Source organism: Oncorhynchus masou, chromosome 26 (genome assembly GCF_036934945.1).
Source record: "Oncorhynchus masou masou isolate Uvic2021 chromosome 26, UVic_Omas_1.1, whole genome shotgun sequence".
Classification (NCBI taxonomy): Eukaryota; Metazoa; Chordata; class Actinopteri; order Salmoniformes; family Salmonidae; genus Oncorhynchus; species Oncorhynchus masou.
The window spans coordinates 23,585,486-23,600,540 of NC_088237.1; the positions used below are offsets into that span (position 1 = coordinate 23,585,486).

The 15,055-nt window shown below is 45.5% G+C and overlaps 1 protein-coding gene across 2 annotated transcripts in view; it reads right to left on the bottom strand.

Moving 5' to 3' along the window:
- Positions 1-2,203: 2,203 nt before the first annotated feature.
- The window catches only part of LOC135515072 (apoptotic protease-activating factor 1-like), an 81,933-nt gene continuing 69,081 nt past the window's right edge, over positions 2,204-15,055 (bottom strand). For both annotated transcript variants that reach the window (XM_064938897.1, XM_064938896.1), the window contains one exon: positions 2,204-4,933. In XM_064938897.1, the coding sequence (XP_064794969.1) occupies positions 4,787-4,933 (147 nt within the window). In that variant the 3' untranslated portion in view covers positions 2,204-4,786. The remainder of the gene's footprint in view (positions 4,934-15,055) is intronic.

Consider the following 15,055-nt stretch of genomic DNA (forward strand, 5'->3'; position numbering starts at 1 on the left):
ATAAGGAGACAGGCAGCGTGGTATAAGGAGACAGGCAGCGTGGTATAAGGAGACAGGCAGCGTGGTATAAGAGGCAGCGTGGTATAAGGAGACAGGCAGCGTGGTATAAGGAGACAGGCAGCGTGGTATAAGGAGACAGGCAGCGTGGTATAAGGAGACAGGCAGCGTGGTATAAGAGGCAGCGTGGTATAAGGAGACAGGCAGCGTGGTATAAGGAGACAGGCAGCGTGGTATAAGAGGCAGCGTGGTATAAGGAGACAGGCAGCGTGGTATAAGGAGACAGGCAGCGTGGTATAAGGAGACAGGCAGCGTGGTATAAGAGGCAGCGTGGTATAAGGAGACAGGCAGCGTGGTATAAGGAGACAGGCAGCGTGGTATAAGGAGACAGGCAGCGTGGTATAAGGAGACAGGCAGCGTGGTATAAGAGGCAGCGTGGTATAAGGAGACAGGCAGCGTGGTATAAGGAGACAGGCAGCGTGGTATGTTGAGCTTGTCGGCCCCATCAGCGGTCTGTCAGAAGGATGTGTCAGGAGCAGACGGAGCGTGACCAACGTTGTGTCAGCAGCTCGCTAACCCAGTACTCCCTCCCTGGAGGAGAGAACACTAACAGCCATGCAGCCTCCACAGTCAGCAGCATCTCCTCTCTGTCACGCTGACACACACACACACACAGTTTATGTCTCGTCTACACATCATCGTTGTTGAACATCTTTTGCATTTTTCGTTCAAACTGCTTCAGATCTAACTTCTCTTATCCATTAAACACAAACATCAATGCAACATGCAACAATTTCAAAGATTTTACAGTTTATGTAATGAAATCAGTCCATTTAATTAGACCCTAATCTATGGATTTCACTTAACTGGGAATACAGATATGCATCTGTTGGTCACAGATACCTTTAAGAAAAACAGTAGTGGCATGGATCAGAAAACCAGTCAGTATCTGGTGTGATCACCATTTGCCTCATGCTGCGTGACACATACAGCTGATCAGGGTGTTAATTGTGGCCAGTGGAATGTTGTCCCACTCCTCTTCAATGGATGTGCAAAGTTGCTGGATACTGGCGGGAACTGGAACACGCTGTCGTACATGTTGATCCAGAGAATCCCAAACATGCATCATGTGTGACAAGTCAGGTGAGTATGGAAGAACTGGGACATTTTCAGCTTCCAGTTATTGTGTACAGATCCTTGTGGGGCCGTGCATTATCATGCTGAAACATGAGGTGATGGCGGGTGATGAATGGCACGACAATGGGCCTCAGGATCTCGTTATGGTCTCTTTGTGCAATCAAATTGTCGTCGATAAAACACAATTGTGTTCATTATCTGTAGTTTATGCCTGCCCATACCATAACCCCACCACTACCATGGGGCACTCTGTTCACAACGTTGACATCAGCAAACCGCTCAGCCACACAACGCCATACACGCTTCCATCTGCCCGGTACAGTGGAAACTGGGATTCATCCGTGAAGAGCTCACTTCTCCAGGGAGCCAGTGGCCATCGAAGGTGAGCCTTTGCCCACTGAAGTCAGTTACGACACCGAACTTCAGTCAGGTCAAGACCCTGATGAGGACGATGAGCACACAGATGAGCTTTCGAGACGGTTTCTGACAGTTTGTGCAATCCCAGTTTCATCAGCTGTCTGAGTGGCTGGTCTCAGACGATCCTGCAGGTGATGTGGAGGTCCTGGGCTGGTGTGGTTACACGTGGTCTGCGGTTGTGAGGCCGGATGGACGTACTTTCAAATTCACTAAAACAACGTTGGAGGCGGCTTATGGTAGAGAAATGAACATCCAATTCTCTGGCAACAGCTATGGTGAACATTCCTGTAGTCAGTACGCCAATTACACACTCCCTCAAAACTTGACACATTTGTGGCATTGTGTTGTGTGACAAAACTGCCCATTTTAGAATACGTAATGATACGTAATGATTATGCTGTTTAATCAGCTTCTTGATATGCCACAGCTGTCAGGTGGATGGATCATCTCGGCAAAGGAGAAATGCTCACTTAAAGAAATAAGCTGTTTGTGTGTATGGAACATTTCAGGAATGTTTTATTTCAGCTCATGAAACATGCGACCAACACTTTACATGTTGCGTTTTTTTGTTCAGTGCAGATCAAATACTACCCTATGCTCTGGACAGTGAACATCAAATGATTTAATGACAAATGAAGAGAAGTAAGCCACCTGCTGTCATAGAATGTTATTATTATTATTATTCTCTAAGGTATTATAAATTACACACCACACACAAGCACTTTACCATAACAGTATTCATGTCCTGAGATCACCTCGAGACTTCACAGATTTGATTGACAGGGAGAGACCTCCTCTGATGATTTACTTGCACACTGAGTTTAAAGCACCAATAGGTAAGAGCACATGTTCTGACATCAAAAACAAGGCCCAGAAAACACATCCTTCCCTTCAATAATCACAGATTTGAAATTACTCTGGATTGTCAGCCATGAAGTGGAAGCAATCGGTCAGCTATTCAATAGAGTCAGATCAGAGATGAAGTCAAGCAATGATGGAAGGAAGGAAGCAAGGAATGAAGGATGCATTGTCAAAGTATTGGAACAAGGCCATGTTCTTGATACAGACCACAAGAGAAAAATTATAGTGCCTTTTTACAAAGCTCACTAGAGTGTGGATCAGTAGTAATAAGAAAACTAAATGTATGAAAGCAAGATATATACAATAAAAAAGGACTTGTACAAAAAAAAACAGGCTCTATTGATATAATTAGTGTATAAAATGTCCTAAACAGTATTGAACTTGATAGTAAACATAGTCGACAGATGCTATTCTGACAAATGCCTTTGGTCAAGGTTTGAACGAGTCATTTGCTCTAGAAAGTGGGCTGAACCAATACACATTTTTTATGCATTTATGGCAGTAACATGATTTGTTGATAACATTGCAAACCAGCCAGGTCACCTGTTATTCAAGTCAGTATTCGACGTCTTTCCAAGTCTGAAGATGTTGGGAGATGACGTGGAAACCGGCCACTAGGGGTGCAACAGTGAGCGCTGTTACCTTCAATAAGGTTTCGGATTTGCTAGGGCGTTGAGGACAGGGATGGCGGATGGGGGGGGAAGCATCTCCCTCTGATTCCAAAGGTTGCAAGTTCGAATACAGCAATAGAAAGTTAAGCCTAACCCAAACCTTATCCCTTACCTTAACAATTCAGTTAATACCTAACCTTAAAAATATGGAGTTAATGCCTGGACTTAACCTTTTCCCACATTTTCCTTAGTATATGTCCCCTGAAAAACATTAAAGCTGGAATCCTTAATGGTGAAACAGCCGTTTGTCCGTTTGTGATATTACAACAACAAAGAAGTTACTGGAAACGACCAACAGTTCTCCCCCTCAGACATCCGTGCGATAGGAGAGCACAATATGTCCTGCTATTAGTTTTACCATGCTGTGTGACGCTCCTCAGCCCGGGCAACTACAAAAACAGTGGTGGGTAGGCTTCCCCAAACTCCGGACTCCACCTTTAAGGCTTTAGTTAGTCCCCATACTGCGGACTCCACCTTTCAGGCTTTAGTTAGTCCCCATACTGCGGACTCCACCTTTAAGGCTTTAGTTAGTCCCCATACTGCGGACTCCACCTTTAAGGCTTTAGTTAGTCCCCATACTGCGGACTCCACCTTTCAGGCTTTAGTTAGTCCCCATACTGCGGACTCCACCTTTCAGGCTTTAGTTAGTCCCCATACTGCGGACTCCACCTTTAAGGCTTTAGTTAGTCTCCATACTGCGGACTCCACCTTTAAGGCTTTAGTTAGTCCCCATACTGCGGACTCCACCTTTAAGGCTTTAGTTAGTCCAAATACACAGGTTTAGACCGCTACATTTTTACATTTTAGTCAACAGACGCTCTTATCCAGAGCAACTTACAAGAGCAAATTAGGGTTAAGTGCGTTGCTGAAGGGCATAGAGAGATTTTTCACCCAGTCGGCTCAGATTGAACCAGCAACCTTTAGGTTACTGGCCCAACGCTCTTAATCGATAGGCTCCCTGCCGCCCGAACTTCACAGGGAAAAATACATGTACTTTGTTTAAGACGACGGAACACAATCATGACCATTTGCAGAGTGCCACGACATTAACAAAGCCAAAGACTCATTGGGCACTTAGAAATACAAAACCAATTCACTGTGTTTGACAACATCACCGTAGAATCACAACAGATAATGCTGGTGCATTTCATTATAGCATAGATTTTCCTAGTTAAAAAGAGCATAGAAAAATCTGTCCATATTGCATACAATTTACCCCAGTGCAGTAAGAATCAAATGCTTTTTGTCTATGGTCCCCTGATACAATAAGAAAAGCACAATAGTTCATTTTGTCAGGATATCAATTTTGTTGTGATTGTTTTGACTGTTGTGGCATGCAGAAGGCAGAGCAGGAGAAATGATGTATTTTGTTGTGATTGTTCTGACTGTTGTGGCATGCAGAAGGCAGAGCAGGAGAAATGATGTATTTTGTTGTGATTGTTTGATTGTTGTGGCATGCAGAAGGCAGAGCAGGAGAAATGATTGTCCTTTAGCAGATCTCCTGTTCTTCACCTACTCTGATCTGAGAACGCAGGCTGAAGCAACATGCCAGATGACTAACAGACATTGGCTCTCACCTGTCTGGCTCTTTCAGATTAATGCAAGGAGAGGAGACGATAACTATTTCCATTATTGAGCTACGCCCCCTTTGGACTAATGAGCTATAAGGAAACCACTTTTGACTAATGAGCTATGCCTCCCTCTCATTCCACCTTCTTCAGGATGTAGAGGATTCCGATATTGTCAATGGTGACGAAGGTGGAGAAGTCAGGTGACACGTGGATCCTTTTCAGATTGGCTCCTGTCGGGTAGAAGGTCTGGAGGGCCTCTCCTTTCTCCACGTTCCACCACTATGAGGGAGAGCGAGAGAGAGAGCAGGGGCAAGAGGGAGAGAGAATGAGAGAGGGTGAGAGAGACAGACAGAGAGTTATCAGTTTAAGTGTCTCTCTAAGCTCCTAACACTGATGTACAGTACTCTGTAAGAGCCCTTCTAATAAATAGATCAGTGATGCAGTTTGGTCTTGTCAGCCACACACACAGTGTTGCTAACCAATTCTGTTTAATGCGACCTGCTAAGCTGTAATTGAAGTTCCAACTCTCAGGAATCCACTATCAAAAGGCACCAAGTCAATCATATCAAGTGTGCGCGCAGGTGTCTCAAACGAAGACATGCCAATCTTCCACATTTCCCAGAATAATATTCATATTCGCTCTTTTATCAAGCCAATGAAAACAGACAGCATCATCAAACCACTTATCTCCCTGCAGAACTTATTTCCACTTCCTCAACTCCATTGTGGGTCTGAGGAAAAACCAGGACAAGTCTGACTTTAAGACCCAGCTGTTATTGTGGGTCTGAGGAAAAACCAGGACAAGTCTGACTTTAAGACCCAGCTGTTATTGTGGGTCTGAGGAAAAACCAAGCCAGGTCTGACTGTAAGACTCAGCTGTTATTGTGGGTCTGAGGAAAAACCAAGCCACGTCTGACTGTAAGACCCAGCTGTTATTGTGGGTCTGAGGAAAAACCAAGCCAGGTCTGACTGTAAGACCCAGCTGTTATTGTGGGTCTGAGGAAAAACCAAGCCAGGTCTGACTTTAAGACCCAGCTGTTATTGTGGGTCTGAGGAAAAACCAGGACAAGTCTGTCTCCGAGAGAGTGTATGCAGCGTCAATTGTTGCAGAATTAGTAGTAGTATCCTTGTACCATCGTTCTCAAGTACACACATACATTCTCACACGCAGACACATGTACGCACGCACAAACTCACAAATATTAATGAATGCAACAAACTCCTCAAACACACAAAAGGGGTCTCATTTTCCATTCCCCTGCAAGTACAGCTTGCAAATGAGGTCCCTTTTGTGTGTTTGAGGAGTTTGTTGCATTCATTAATATTTGTGTGTGTGGTGTGTCTGACTGTCTGCCACGCTGTACCCCCCTATCTCTAGTCTATGAGTGTGAGGCCCATGCTGTGTAATGGCTCTGTCTGTACACTACAAACCTCTGCAGGGGTTTCGGCCACGGTCTGTGGAATACCAACACCACTGTGTGAGCAGCGTATGGAGCAGGCTGCAGTGAAGTGGGGTGACTGAGCTCCATAAGCTGTACATAAGCTGACTATTCTAGATCTATGAAGACTGCGGAATGGAGGGTCTCATTAAAACAAATGGGAGGAACAACAGGATGTCTGTTTTGACTTAATGCGGTATGCTTCTGTGGAGAAGAGAGGGAGAGATGGAGGGAAGGAGAGATGGAGGGCAGGAGAGATGGAGAAGGTCCGGTAGGCGATTCCCTGTCAGATCCCTGTGTGTCACTCACTCACTCACACACAGAGGTTACATAACCATGCAACACAACAAGACAAATGTCTTCAATATTTAACACCACTAAGATCTCTCTCTCTCTCCATCTCTCATTTTATTATCTCCCCTCTCCTTTCTTTCACACACCCTCCATTTCCATATAAATATTTGGAGAGAGAGGAGAGATAGACAGTGAGGCGAGTTAATAATAAATAAACCCTGTACTGTAGCTGTAAGACTGCTGATTCTAATCCCAGACTGGGCAACACAGATATGGACCCATGGATATAGATAGTGACTGCTTTCAGCAATGCTCTCAACCCGAGATAACTCTAGGTAGTGCTGTACTTGGAGTGGTGTGTGTGTGTGTGCGTGCGTGCATGTGGCCTGCCTGTTGACAACAGAGAAGAAGGCTTTTGTAGTAACAGACGGATATAAAAATAAAGTACTATTCTTCCTATTTGACAGATTTCCGTGATGGAGGAGGTGGTACCCCATACTGAGAGGAGAGAGAGGGAGGGAAGTGTGATTAAGTCTCAGAGGAAAGAAACACAGCACCCCCCACACACACTCATCGGCGCACAAAACTCCTTATCTCTCAAACTCATCAATCTCTCTTGTAAATATCCTTTGATCGAAAGACAACCAGCAAGGGATGAGTATAAAGACCGACCACCAGCAAGGGATGAGAATAAAGACCGACCACCAGCAAGGGATGAGAATAAAGACCGACCACCAGCAAGGGATGAGAATAAAGACAGACAACCAGCAAGGGATGAGAATAAAGACAGATCACCAGCAAGGGTTGAGAATAAAGACAGACCACCAGCAAGGGATGGGAATAAAGACAGACAACCAGCAAGGGATGAGAATAAAGACCGACAACCAGCAAGGGATGAGAATAAAGACCGACCACCAGCAAGGGATGAGAATAAAGACAGACCACCAGCAAGGGATGAGAATAAAGACAGACCACCAGCAAGGGATGAGAATAAAGACAGACAACCAGCAAGGGATGAGAATAAAGACAGACCACCAGCAAGGGATGAGAATAAAGACAGACCACCAGCAAGGGATGAGAATAAAGAGACCACCAGCAAGGGATGAGAATAAAGACCGACAACCAGCAAGGGATGAGAATAAAGACAGCCCACCAGCAAGGGATGAGAATAAAGAGACCACCAGCAAGGGATGAGAATAAAGACAGACAACCAGCAAGGGATGAGAATAAAGACAGACAACCAGCAAGGGGTGAGAATAAAGACAGACCACCAGCAAGGGATGAGAATAAAGACAGACAGCCAGCAAGGGATGAGAATAAAGACAGACCACCAGCAAGGGATGAGAATAAAGACAGACCACCAGCAAGGGATGAGAATAAAGACAGACAACCAGCAAGGGATGAGAATAAAGACAGACCACCAGCAAGGGATGAGAATAAAGACAGACCACCAGCAAGGGATGAGAATAAAGACAGACCACCAGCAAGGGATGAGAATAAAGAGACCACCAGCAAGGGATGAGAATAAAGAGACCACCAGCAAGGGATGAGAATAAAGACCGACAACCAGCAAGGGGTGAGAATAAAGACAGACCACCAGCAAGGGATGAGAATAAAGACAGACCACCAGCAAGGGATGAGAATAAAGACAGACCACCAGCAAGGGATGAAAATAAAGACAGACAACCAGCAAGGAATGAGAATAAAGACAGACCACCAGCAAGGGATGAGGATAAAGAGACCACCAGCAAGGGATGAGAATAAAGACCGACAACCAGCACGGGATGAGAATAAAGACAGACCACCAGCAAGGGATGAGAATAAAGAGACCACCAGCAAGGGATGAGAATAAAGACAGACCGCCAGCAAGGGATGAGAATAAAGACAGACCGCCAGCAAGGGATGAGAATAAAGAGACCACCAGCAAGGGATGAGAATAAAGACCGACAACCAGCAAGGGGTGAGAATAAAGACAGACCACCAGCAAGGGACGAGAATAAAGACAGACCACCAGCAAGGGATGAGAATAAAGACAGACCACCAGCAAGGGATGAGAATAAAGAGACCACCAGCAAGGGATGAGAATAAAGACCGACAACCAGCACGGGATGAGAATAAAGACAGACCACCAGCAAGGGATGAGAATAAAGAGACCACCAGCAAGGGATGAGAATAAAGACAGACCACCAGCAAGGGATGAGAATAAAGACAGACCACCAGCAAGGGATGAGAATAAAGACAGACCACCAGCAAGGGATGAGAATAAAGACCGACAACCAGCAAGGGATGAGAATAAAGACAGACCACCAGCAAGGGATGAGAATAAAGACAGACCACCAGCAAGGGATGATAATAAAGACAGACCACCAGCAAGGGATGAAAATAAAGACAGACAACCAGCAAGGGATGAGAATAAAGACAGACAACCAGCAAGGGATGAGAATAAAGACAGACCACCAGCAAGGGATGAGAATAAAGACAGACCACCAGCAAGGGATGAGAATAAAGAGACCACCAGCAAGGGATGAGAATAAAGACCGACAACCAGCAAGGGATGAGAATAAAGACAGCCCACCAGCAAGGGATGAGAATAAAGAGACCACCAGCAAGGGCTGAGAATAAAGACAGACAACCAGCAAGGGATGAGAATAAAGACAGACCACCAGCAAGGGATGAGAATAAAGACAGACAACCAGCAAGGGATGAGAATAAAGACAGACCACCAGCAAGGGATGAGAATAAAGACAGACCACCAGCAAGGGATGAAATTAAAGACAGACCACCAGCAAGGGATGAGAATAAAGACAGACCACCAGCAAGGGATGAGAATAAAGACAGACCACCAGCAAGGGATGAGAATAAAGAGACCACCAGCAAGATGAGAATAAAGACCGACAACCAGCAAGGGGTGAGAATAAAGACAGACCACCAGCAAGGGATGAGAATAAAGACAGACAACCAGCAAGGGATGAGAATAAAGACAGACCACCAGCAAGGGATGAGAATAAAGACAGACCACCAGCAAGGGATGAAATTAAAGACAGACAACCAGCAAGGGATGAGAATAAAGACAGACCACCAGCAAGGGATGAGAATAAAGACAGACCACCAGCAAGGGATGAGAATAAAGACAGACCACCAGCAAGGGATGAGAATAAAGACAGACCGCCAGCAAGGGATGAGAATAAAGACAGACCGCCAGCAAGGGATGAGAATAAAGACAGACCGCCAGCAAGGGATGAGAATAAAGACAGACCGCCAGCAAGGGATGAGAATAAAGAAAGACCGCCAGCAAGGGATGAGAATAAAGACAGACCGCCAGCAAGGGATGAGAATAAAGACAGACCACCAGCAAGGGATGAGAATAAAGACAGACCACCAGCAAGGGATGAGAATAAAGACAGACCACCAGCAAGGGATGAGAATAAAGAGACCACCAGCAAGGGATGAGAATAAAGAGACCACCAGCAAGGGATGAGAATAAAGAAAGACCGCCAGCAAGGGATGAGAATAAAGACAGACCGCCAGCAAGGGATGAGAATAAAGACAGACCACCAGCAAGGGATGAGAATAAAGAGACCACCAGCAAGGGATTAGAATAAAGACAGACCACCAGCAAGGGATGAGAATAAAGAGACCACCAGCAAGGGATGAGAATAAAGACCGACAACCAGCACGGGATGAGAATAAAGACAGACCACCAGCAAGGGATGAGAATAAAGAGACCACCAGCAAGGGATGAGAATAAAGACAGACCACCAGCAAGGGATGAGAATAAAGACAGACCACCAGCAAGGGATGAGAATAAAGAGACCACCAGCAAGGGATGAGAATAAAGACAGACCACCAGCAAGGGATGAAATAAAGACCGACCACCAGCAAGGGATGAGAATAAAGACAGACCACCAGCAAGGGATGAAAATAAAGACAGACAACCAGCAAGGGATGAGAATAAAGACAGACCACCAGCAAGGGATGAGAATAAAGACAGACCACCAGCAAGGGATGAGAATAAAGAGACCACCAGCAAGGGATGAGAATAAAGACCGACAACCAGCAAGGGATGAGAATAAAGACAACCCACCAGCAAGGGATGAGAATAAAGAGACCACCAGCAAGGGATGAGAATAAAGACAGACCGCCAGCAAGGGATGAGAATAAAGACAGACCGCCAGCAAGGAATGAGAATAAAGACAGACCGCCAGCAAGGGATGAGAATAAAGACAGACCACCAGCAAGGGATGAGAATAAAGAGACCACCAGCAAGGGATGAGAATAAAGACAGACCACCAGCAAGGGATGAGAATAAAGAGACCACCAGCAAGGGATGAGGATAAAGACAGACCACCAGCAAGGGATGAGGATAAAGACAGACCACCAGCAAGGGATGAGAATAAAGACAGACCACCAGCAAGGGATGAGAATAAAGAGACCACCAGCAAGGGATGAGAATAAAGACCGACAACCAGCAAGGGATGAGAATAAAGACAACCCACCAGCAAGGGATGAGAATAAAGAGACCACCAGCAAGGGATGAGAATAAAGACAGACCGCCAGCAAGGGATGAGAATAAAGACAGACCGCCAGCAAGGAATGAGAATAAAGACAGACCGCCAGCAAGGGATGAGAATAAAGACAGACCACCAGCAAGGGATGAGAATAAAGAGACCACCAGCAAGGGATGAGAATAAAGACAGACCACCAGCAAGGGATGAGAATAAAGAGACCACCAGCAAGGGATGAGGATAAAGACAGACCACCAGCAAGGGATGAGGATAAAGACAGACCACCAGCAAGGGATGAGAATAAAGACAGACCACCAGCAAGGGATGAGAATAAAGAGACCACCAGCAAGGGATGAGAATAAAGACAGACCACCAGCAAGGGATGAGAATAAAGACAGACCGCCAGCAAGGGATGAGAATAAAGAGACCACCAGCAAGGGATTAGAATAAAGAGACCACCAGCAAGGGATTAGAATAAAGAGACCACCAGCAAGGGATGAGAATAAAGAGACCACCAGCAAGGGATTAGAATAAAGACAGACAACCAGCAAGGGATTAGAAGCGACCGAATAAAGAGAACGAGAATGACACAGAGGAGAAGAGAGGACTTAACACCGCATCCTCCAAACTCTAACCCCAGAGAGAGAGAGAGGAGAGAAAATATGGTTCCTGCTAAAGGCGTCAGCATGCTTCAGTTCGTCTGATGCCTAGCCGAACACACCTAGCCGAACACGGCTAGCCGAACACACCTAGCCGAACACACCTAGTCGAACACGGCTAGCTGAACACGGCTAGCTGAACACGGCTAGCTGAACACGGCTAGCTGAACACGGCTATCTTGCTGAACCGAACGAGTGTGCTCGCATACTGCCTTGAAAGACCTATGCTTGAAAAGGGAGGAAAATGCAGAAATAGTACTGTTTGTCCATTTTGAAACGCCGTAGCCAGGATATACTTCCTCAAAATAGTCTGAATTATTCCAAAAAATCCGTCATTAATTTTGACGAAGAGATCTTAGTCATGCAATTTTACATCTAAGATGTTTGGTGCAGTATTTTTCTGTGTGTTGGGGACAGTGTGTCCATGTGGGGTACATGATGCAGGGGAAGACAGGGGCAAGGGAGGGAACGAACATAACAGGGACAGAGTCACTCTACTATAGGTACACACAGACACACACTACAAGAGGAGCCTTATTTGACAACGGTCTAATGACCACCAAGAGAATAATGCAGTATAAGTCATGATGGAATGTGTGTGTGTCCTCTATAGAACAGATGGTGCTGCTGATATGAACACCATTACTGTGCTGCCATTGATTTATGATGGTGTTAGCGAAGCAGAAAGATGCAATGTCCTGGTGTGTGTGTGTGCGTGTGTGTGTGTGTGTGTGTGTGTGTGTGTGTGTGTGTGTGTGTGTGTGTGTGTGTGTGTGTGTGTGTGTGTGTGTGTGTGTGTGTGTGTGTGTGTGTGTGTGTGTGTGTGCGCATACGTGTACTGTAAGCTGTTTTTGTTTGTGTGCGTGTGTTTGTACTTGGGTGTGTGTGTGTGTGTGCCATCTTGAGACCTCATGAGTTAGAAAACTTTCCAATCCAACAGCACAGCTTGCTGCCCCCTCCTGCCAAGTCTTCTAAAATTAACACTGATGATGATGATGACGATGATATCTGCATGGATATATTAATATAGAATAACAACCAGTCTAACACACACACACACTGACTAAATGTGTTATTATATGTACTGTGTGTGTGTCTAGTGAGTATTAGCTTATGCTAGAGTGCATACAGTACACTAGAGCCTGTGTGTGTCAGTGTGTTAATATGCAGGCTTGTATACTGAGAGTATGTGTGTGTGTGTGTGTGTCAGTATGTGTAGAAACAACCATAATCCAGTCCACTGGAATAAACTGGCTGTGACAGGTGCTTCCAGCTTTTGCAGAGCTGAGCAGGTCTGTCTTTTGAAGCTTCCCAGGGAAAAAAACTCAGACGTACATGATAGAAACACAGCCTGCCTGGCCCAGTCACAACACAACAGTGTGTGTGTGAGAGAGAGAGAGATAGTTGGATGGGAGGAGAGAGAGAAATAGGGAAGGAGGGAGAGAGATGGAGAGGCAGGTGTTTATATGTGGATGAACAATCTTGCTCTTGTTCAACTCCTACAGGCTCTGGGACAAGGTAGCAACAGGAAAGGAGATGGAGGGAGAGAGATGATCAAATAAAAGGTGAGAGAACTGTGGGTGAACTAGGTGAATACCAGTACACTGTAGGCCTATATTACAACTGTACACTGATGTACCAAATATGAACACCACCTCCCTCAATGTTGTCCTCAGAACAGCCTCAATTCATCAGGACATGGACTCTACAAGGTGTCAGAAGCGTTCCTCAGGGATGCTGAGCCTTGTTGACTCCAATGCTTCCCACACTTGTGTCTAGTTGGCTGGATGTCCTTTGGGTGGTGGACCATTCTTGACACACACGGGAAACTGTGGAGCGTGAAAAACCCAGCAGAGTTGCAGTTCTTGACTCAAACTGGTGCGTCTGGCACCTACTACCATAACCCGTTCAAAGGCACTTAAATATTCACCCTCTGAATGGCACACATACACAATCCATGTCTCAATTGTCTCAAGGCTTGAAAATCCTTCTTTAACCTGCCTCCTCCCCTTCATCTACACTGATTGAAGTGGATTTAACAGGTGACATCAATAAGCTTTTACCTGAAATCACCTGGTCAGTCTGTCATGGAAAGAGCATGTTCTTAATGTTTTGTACACTCAAGTGTGTGTGTGTGTGTGTGTGTGTGTGTGTGTGTGTGTGTGTGTGTGTGTGTGTGTGTGTGTGTGTGTGTGTCAGCACCCAGAACCAAGCGGAGAGAGAGGGAAACGCTGTCTGACACAACGGCTGCATTATTCAACAAAGGCTCCACCCAATGAAATATTGATGCAGTTAATTCTTTAATCCTCCATCTCTCTCATCCCTTCCTCCCTTTCTCTCCCTCGGAAAGGACGGCATTGTCTCAATTTCTATATGCATATGTACTCTCTGTCCTGGCAAGGCCGTGTGTGTGTCTGTTTCTCTCCTGTCTCCACCTACCTCTCCCACTCTTCCCTAACCCTCTACCTTTGTGTGTGTCTGTCTGTCTGCATGTGTGTGTGTGTGTCTGCGTGTGTGTGTGTGTGTCTGCGTGTGTGTGTGTCTGCGTGTGTGTCTGCGTGTCTCTCTCTCCACCTACCTTTCCCTCTCTTCCCTAACCCTCTACCTTTGTGTGTGTCTGCGTGTGTGTCTGCGTGTCTATCTGTCTGCGTGTCTGTCTGTCTGTGTGTGTGTGTCTGCGTGTGTGTCTCTCTCCACCTACCTTTCCCTCTCTTCCCTAACTCTCTCCCACATCTTGCCTCTCTTTTTCTCAGGTTTAATGAGAGGAGCATCGGAACAACAGGCTTTGGGGGGGATAAATATTTCACTATATCATGTTGTGTTTACGCCATGAGCCTGAGAAGAGATATACTGTAGCTAGGCCAAACTCAGGGTTGCCAACCAAAAGGCACCCTATTCCCTTTATAGTGCACTGCTTAGATAGGGCTCTGGTCAAAAGTAGTGTACTCTCAACGGAATAGGGTAGCTTTTGGGACGTAGAAAAGCTGAACAAGGCTAGATCACGGCTCTAGCTGAAGAAGAAGAAGAATACTTTATTAGTTCAACCGAGACAGAAATTAGTCTTCTGCTTTTATCAAACCGCACGGTTTCATCGCTGCTTGATGAAAGATCTGTCTCTCTGTCTGTTAGAGACCGACTGTCTGCACTCCTAAACTATCAGTCATTTTGTACCGGACAGATCATGCTTTACACATTAGAATGTATAGATGTGTGTGTGTGTGTGTGTGTGTGTGTGTGTGTGTGTGTGTGTGTGTACGTACGCGCAAACAATGAGCAGTTTGGGTGGTCCTTACTCAAGGGAACGGTGACAATAGCTGAGATGTAGCTTTTGATCTTGGAATCAGAAAAATATGAACACACAAATATAATAACTGTACTGTGTCTGATCGTAATTCTATCCGAAATACACATTTAATTTATACAAAAACACAAGCCTAAAAACAAAACCTCAAACAACAAAATCATAAAAAACACCCATCCCAAACTCACATACACACAAAGCCA